This window comes from Eurytemora carolleeae, unplaced genomic scaffold, assembly GCF_000591075.1.
Source record: "Eurytemora carolleeae unplaced genomic scaffold, Eaff_2.0 scaffold1922, whole genome shotgun sequence".
In the NCBI taxonomy this organism is placed as follows: Eukaryota; Metazoa; Arthropoda; class Copepoda; order Calanoida; family Temoridae; genus Eurytemora; species Eurytemora carolleeae.
Window position 1 is genome coordinate 21,439 of NW_019397807.1, and position 7,660 is coordinate 29,098.

Below are 7,660 nucleotides of genomic sequence, written 5' to 3' on the forward strand. Positions count from 1 at the left end.
ATGCTAAATCAAGATTAGCCAGTAAAGTCGTGTCACTCGTTTTGCTTTTTTTGTCGTGTGGTTTTCTTTCAATCTTAAAAAATTTGAAAATTTAAAAGATTTAAAAATGTCTGAGAAACCCATCCTTCGCGTAGCCGTGACCGGAGCCGCTGGTCAGATTGCGTATTCTCTGCTCTATCAGATTTCTAGTGGATATGTCTTCGGAGAAGATCAGGTAATAAAACTGTATAATTATTATGTTTTTCTTGGGATCTTCTGTAAATTTATCTTAAAAATGTACCTTCCGTAAGACCTTGTAAGCTTTGGAATAGAAAAAGCTTGCTGAAGCAATTTTATGTGTATTTGATGCAATTGTAATGTAATTAAATTTAAATTTAGCTTGATAATCAATTGACTGCAGTGCATTGCCCAATTGCTGTGTTTTATATTCAATGGCCTATTAAAATCATAATTATAGTCCTAACAATCGTATTCCACAGTTATATAAGTCTTACTGTATATGTTTACTAGCTTGAGAGCCCAGCTTTGCCTGGAGTTATTCCTACAAAAGTCCACCCATTCAAGAATTAGAATTACCAATCTACACTCATTTCCGTAGTTCTTCTAAGTATCACAATCAAACTTAGCTATCCGGTCAAGGGGTTCATGAGTTATGATCGAACATCAATATAAAGAGAGATTACTACTTAATATATATTTATATCTGGGCCGTTTTGCCTCAAATTTTGATTGGGGAACTCGGGATGCCCACGGGAATGTTCTTATCTTCGTTTTATAATTCTAAGTTGAGTGGATCGACTTTAATAGCGAAAATTTAGTTTCCCGGTAAAATCGTCCAAGTGCGGTTAAACGGCGGGAGTAACTATAAGTAACATTGTCAGCGCTGGGCTCCCAAGCTACTATATTATATTTCAGTTTATAATAAGTCACATTTTATTTAAAAAGAATATTTATATTCTATATATATTTCCAGCCCTTGGCTCTTCACCTCCTTGATATTGCTCCAATGATGGGAGTTCTTAACGGAGTTGTTATGGAGATTCAGGTAGACGTCGTCCTTAAAGGGACTGTAGGCGTAATTTCAAGTGACCCTCCATTTAAAGAGGAGCTTATCTGATCCACAAAGGTACCCTTCAAATCTTTCAATTAGAAGATATTGTCGGTTTTTTAGCCTTAAGTGAATTCTGACAATTTATTCCATTGTTTCTGCCAATTCATTCTTGAATGCACAACACTTTTAATGGGACTGTTGTGAATCGGACATGATAAATGCAGTGCCACTTGAAATTACGTTTACAGACCATTTCAACTGACACAAGTTTTTCCTTAATGTTGATACTTTCTATAAGGGGTTTATTAAAGATCCAGAACTGCGGTTTATTTTTGAGGAATTGGGAAACATACTACCCTGATACAATTAACCTCTAATAAGTTAAGAGAATCTTATAACTTATTAAAGGGCGGGGGGGTTATGTTTAAGGAGTAGGAGAGTTTTATTTCTACGTTCTTGTTAAATATTGTATATTTCTAGGACTGTCATAGTAACGGGTGGCCGTGAGGTGATATTTGAGTAGAGGGGGATTCCACGCATAACACTAGTTGACTTCTATTTGTTAAGGACTGTGCAATGCCTCTGGTGAGGGATGTAGTTGCTACCGATGATCCCAATGTTGCCTTCAAGGTAAAAATCCTTTTATTCTTCAGATCTGGCATTTTGGTTCTAACTCATGGAAATAGAGAATAATGAACAATAATAAGTTCATGAAATAATAGATAAATAGTTATTTGATATTGAATACACAATACACATAGTTCATGGTAAAAAGAACAAAAAGAAAATTGGCTATCATATTTAAAAATCCTAAACATTTTTTATATTAACCCTTTTTTATAGGTGTCAAATACAAATAGAATAAAAATGTAGTGACAAAATGTAGAAACAAACATAAAAGAAAACAAAGATTTGATATAAATAGACTGGATTTTAAGAAATAGTAGATGCAAATATCTTCTCATCAACTACATCATAAATCAATCAATAAATCAAAACTTTGGGTCCCATTGATTGATTCGTTGATTAGTTGATTGATTGATTGGTTGGTTGATTGATTGATTGATATTTTTAGGATATTGACGCAGCTTTCTTGGTCGGCGCTATGCCTAGGAAGGAAGGTATGGAGAGGAAGGACCTTCTTGCAGCTAATGTTAAGATTTTCAAGGTAAATCCCAATAAATCATTGCAAGCTACAATTGATACAATGTTTGTAAATGAAATGCATTCAAAATGCAATTAAATTGACCATTCTAATTTATGAAACACAAGGCTTATGCATTTTAAAAGGTAGATTGGGACAAAAGCCAGTTACCCCCCCCTGATCCCCTGAAATAAACAACTGTGCCCCCCCCCCGTGCTCTATGGATAAAAGATGGTGGATGTGAAATCACGACGCTAAAAAATTTGTAAATCTCTTTATTTCTAAGTCAAGTCTGTGTAGTTTTGTTAACCCTGCTGTCCGAAAGCAGTATTTGCGTAATCGTGCTTTAATACTCTTGTCCGATCACAATATTAAGTGTAGTTTTTTTATAACGTGTCCAAATGCATTATTTGCGTAAATGTTTATGACGCTCTTGTCCAAATATAATATTTGCGCTACTTTTTATGACGCTCTTGTCCGGATATATTATTTCCTTTAATTTGTCATGACGCTCTTATCCGAATACAGTTTTTTTTTTACTGCTCTGGTCTGAGTACAATATTTGCTTTAATTTGTCATGACGCTTTTGTCCGAATACAAAATGTGCCTATTTTTAATATGATTCTTTTTTGAATACAATATTTGCGTAATTTTTTATGACGCTCTTGTTCGAAAACAATATTTGCGTGATTTTTTTATGACGTTCTTGTTCGATTATAATATTTGCGTAATTTTTTTTGATACTCACAATATTTGTGTAATTTTGTAGTTTTCAATTTGTTGAATTTGTGTAATGTAGGTTCAAGGACAGGCTCTGGATCAGGTTGCTAAGAAGACCGTGAAGGTATACTACAGGGTTTAAACAGGGGTAAATGATTGTGAGGATTACACCCTCACCTCCCTTCCACATTTTATAAGATTTCAGGAAGGAATAAAAATTGGAAATAGCTAACATATTGAATGAACATGCTACTTTAGGAGGGAGGGGGGGGAGGTGATTTAAAAAAAAATACCTGTATAGTTGATCATTATGAAAATCAATATTTTAATAAATATTAATAAGACAGTAAGTGCCATCAATATAGTATTGAGATAAAATCGCGTTCTGTTTCTGAAGGGGATTGTTATTATTTTAAATGGCTCTTATTCCCGAAACACAATTGTACTTCTTAAACCGGTATTTGATAAAAAATTTGTCAAAATTTTTAAATTTCCTCAATTGTTTTTGTAGCCGAAATCTGCAAGTTGTAGGAAACTCTTTAACCTAGTTTGTACTAGGTGATGGTTGTAGGAAACCCTTTAACCTAGTGTGTACTAGGTGATGGTTGTAGGAAACCCTTTAACCTAGATTGTACTAGGTGATGGTTGTAGGAAACCCTTTAACCTAGATTGTACTAGGTGATGGTTGTAGGAAACCCTGCCAACACAAATGCTCTAATCTGCTCTCACTACGCTCCTAGCATACCAAAGGTTAGAAAAATCCTTTTATAATTATCATTGAAAGAAAATAAATCATAATGACTATTAGATATGGGGAAATTTGATATATTTAGAACACATATTCTTAAACTGCTAATTCATCCATCCAAAGGTCGGAACTTTTGTGCGGAGTAGCGTTAATCTTGATTACATGATCTCGATATCCAATGGAGGCACTTTTGAAATTAAGGCTAAATGCATGATCCCTCAAATATAAAGTTAAAACCACCACGCGATATCGTAGGTCTGCTTGTCTTGACCCTCAAGTCTTGATCCCGAGGTTTACAATACAAAAATTACCCATTTCTCTGTTTAACAAAAAGTGCATAAATCAACCCAGTGTTGTTTAGACTAATTTATTTTATTTTTCTCCTAGAATCTGCAGTACACTTAGTAAACAAAAAAGATGAGTGTTCATGACGTATTTGGCTGGTATATTAATCTGTCTCTTCTTCCATTTGTCTGTGACTGTTTCTGTCTTTACATCTGTAATCTTATAGTTGTAACTGTCTGACGTCTGTCTAACTATCTGTCTATCTGTCAATATTTATATTTATCTGGGTATCTATATAGTATCTATCTATCTATTTATCTATTAATCTATTTATCTATTTATCTATTTATCTATTTATATCCCCTCCCCCCCCTTAACATCATTTTCTTTTCCTAGAAGTTAGATATGTTTTTTTATGGTTTTACATGATGAATTGGGGAAATAAATATTTTTTTGGACAAAAATTATGAAAAAGGATTAATAATAAAAATGCGTGACTTTCAATTTATTTTTTTCTCCCCCACACAAGAAAAATCCCTTTCTTAGTTCGGGATTAACTGTGCCATTTATTTGGATCAATTGTTTGATTTTCAAGTCATAAAAACATGTTGAATGAGATATAATTTCAGACCGGAGCTGCTGTTTATGATATTAAGAAAGTAACCATCTGGGGGAACCATAGTTCCACACAGTTCCCAGATATGGAACATGCTACAGTTAAAGGTATTTATCTGGAACCCAGTTCCACACAGTTCCCAGATATGGAACATGCTACAGTTAAAGGTATTTATCTGGAACCGCAGTTCCACACAGTTCCCAGATATGGAACATGCTACAGTTAAAGGTATTTATCTGGAACCACAGTTCCACACAGTTCCCAGATATGGAACATTCTACAGTTAAAGGTATTTATCTGGAACCATAGTTCCACACAGTTCCCAGATATGGAACATGCTACAGTTAAAGGTATTTATCTGGAACCACAGTTCCACACAGTTCCCAGATATGGAACATGCTACGGTTAAAGGTATTTATCTGGAACCACAGTTCCCAGATATGGAACATTTACAGTTAAAGGTATCTATCTGGGGGAACCATTCTACCCTTTCTCTGAGAAACAACGAAAAAGCAAGCATTGTTTTCAGCACTTAAAAGAAGAGATCTAAATGGAAAATGATCAATTCTCAAAAGAAAAAGGATTTCTCCATTACTTTTGCCTAGGCAAGATTAAGGCTTGTAGCTTATGAAGGATCACTAGAAATGAAGCGGACAGTCCCTTACTATATTTATCTATTACAGGTCAGGCAGCAGCTGAACTAATCAAGGATAATACCTGGGTCCAGGATACCTTTGTACCAACTGTACAGAAGAGAGGAGCAGCTGTCATTGCCGCCAGGAAACTAAGCTCAGCCATGTCAGCGGCAAAGGTATTTTATTTTATATTGTGTCATTGCCACCAGGAAGCTAAGCTCTGCTATGTCGGTAGCAAAGGTTTTTTTATTTTCCAGCTGTCATTGCCATTTTTACTATTCAATTTCTAGCAATCTATTTATCTACTTATCTATTTATCTAGCTCCTCGAGTATATATCTATCTATTTATCCATTACGCAATCTCTATCCACCTTTTCATCTATCTATGTCTAATATCTATCTATCTATCTTTCTATCTCTATCTATATATCTTTCTATCTCTATTCTTTATATCTATCTATCTATCTTTATATCTATATATCTATATATCTCTAATCTTTATATCTATCTATCTAGGCAGCTAGTGACCATATGAAGACCCTGTTCTCCTCTACCCCTGAGGATGACTGGGTATCTATGGGTGTTTTCTCCGACGGTTCCTATGGAACTCCTGTCGGAGTCATGTTCTCCTTCCCGATCACTGTCAAGAACGGAGCCTGGTCTATTGTGCAGGTTTGACCTTACTAACCTCACCCACTGTGCAATTAAAAAATAAAGATTTTCGAAAATTTGCAGGGTAAAAATTGATATTGGACCTGATAATTGCAACCTTTTTCTTTTTTTGATGCTTGCAGAACAAAAGATATAGCTACGAAGGAAAAAATATTTGTCAGTTAATTTGGGAAATTTTAACTTCGATTTCTTTAAAATTATTGGCAACTTGTATCTATTAGTGTAAAGATTTTTTCTAGTATGAAAAAGTTCGTAAAATAAAATCTCTAATTAATTGACCCGCCCCACCAGGTTGTTTTAATTGGTTTGCCCAAAGTTTGTTGCCAAATAGTTTTTTTTGGTTAATCTTAATAAAAAGGGGTTCTCAGGGGTATTTATCTTAATTTTTATTTCAGGTGGCACAAAGCGCAAACTTTTTATTTTATGAATTTTTTAGGGATTATCTTTGTCCGACTTCGCCAAGTCCAAGCTTGCTCTGACTGGTGCTGAGCTCTGCGAGGAGAGAGATGAAGCTATGGCGGTCTGTCAAGCATGAAGCCAGGGCACAACAGGTTCATTGATTGAACGAACGAACGAACGAACGAACGAACGAACGAACGAACGAACGAACGATTGATTGATTGATTGATTGATGAAGCCAGATAACCTTCCTCCTGAGCCCGTTTCTTGTTAAAAAAATGTCCGTCCTACCGACGTACTTTGAAGGAGTCTGGTAAGACGGCTAGATATCTGACGTAGGATTCTTTATCTGATTCTGTTACCCACAAAGGATGAGACTTCTGAGACGACTTTGCTAAATTTAGATTCACGGTTTCTTGCAGACCAAAACTGGTTTATTTCTCTGCCTAAATTGAAGGCAGAAGCCAAAACCCTAGCTTCAAATCGTCATATTTAAAGAGTTTGGGTCGTCTTTACAGTCTCATCCTGTGTTGGTACACGATAACATGTCCTCCAGTCGACCATTAACAAGAAACGAGCTCCGGCGGCGGGGGGTTAAGGGGTTGTAGGGAAATAAAAATGTTATTCCCAGAAATAAAGTTCCATATTTCGTGAAAACTTTTTGGAAGGAGCGGTTAAATAATTTTTGAGGTGTTTTTTAAAAAAATATTTTGAAATGATGGAGTGAAGAATCTTGTTAAACAATATTATTGTTGAAAGATGAAAAGTTGAACTTTTCTGTAAATATGTGGGGGGTTTTTTACTGGTTGATAATGAAAGTAATTGATTTTTTATTTTAGGCGCAAAGTTGTAGTTTGAGAATGTGAAACCGGTTCTCTGTACAAATATAGTGTTTACTGTACATAGTAAACTGTACTGCATTTCATCATCGATTCGCATTCGTCTGTACTGCGAGCAATAATTTGATTATTTACATTGTACAATTTGTTTAATATGTCAACTGTAGATGTTTGCCGTTTACCATCTTCTTAAAGTTTACTGTACCATGTACAATGTACAGTGCACTACAGGTTTTGTACCACGTGCCTGTTTGTGAACCGTAGTCGTTACTATAGAAATCATCAAATCTATTTTATCATTTAATTCTTTGATTTTAAATTTAATATTGAAATATGATTATGATATTATTTAAAAAATAAATTTAATTTTCAATTTTATCTCTTTATTTTATTTTGTCGATTTCCTTTCTGGATAAAAAGCTGAAATTAGAGGGAGAAGGCCAGAAAACCATTGAATAAGACGACTTTTGAAATTAAGTTAGGACTTTAAATATTCCAATTAACATTAGACAAATAGACATAGCAAATGTTGACTGTAAACAGATTCATT

The 7,660-nt window shown here is 34.6% G+C and overlaps 1 protein-coding gene across 1 annotated transcript; it reads left to right on the forward strand.

The window, feature by feature from the left end:
• Positions 1-67: 67 nt before the first annotated feature.
• On the forward strand, positions 68-7,447 carry LOC111715965 (malate dehydrogenase, cytoplasmic). Its single transcript, XM_023491372.1, has 11 exons — positions 68-214; positions 974-1,045; positions 1,619-1,681; positions 2,127-2,219; positions 2,995-3,039; positions 3,594-3,683; positions 4,578-4,671; positions 5,248-5,375; positions 5,717-5,872; positions 6,309-6,423; positions 7,111-7,447. Exons 1-10 carry the CDS (start codon positions 107-109, stop codon positions 6,405-6,407), a joined length of 948 nt encoding a protein of 315 aa, XP_023347140.1. The 5' UTR covers positions 68-106; the 3' UTR covers positions 6,408-6,423; positions 7,111-7,447.
• Positions 7,448-7,660: the final 213 nt, after the last annotated feature.

Bases quoted from the DNA above. Each gene is read 5' to 3' on its own strand.
- LOC111715965 (XM_023491372.1), top strand. From the start codon at position 107: ATGTCTGAGAAACCCATCCTTCGCGTAGCCGTGACCGGAGCCGCTGGT. The intron at 2,220-2,994 runs GTAAATCCCAAT...TGTGTAATGTAG, and splicing joins CTAATGTTAAGATTTTCAAG to GTTCAAGGACAGGCTCTGGA. The intron at 5,873-6,308 runs GTTTGACCTTAC...TGAATTTTTTAG, and splicing joins GAGCCTGGTCTATTGTGCAG to GGATTATCTTTGTCCGACTT.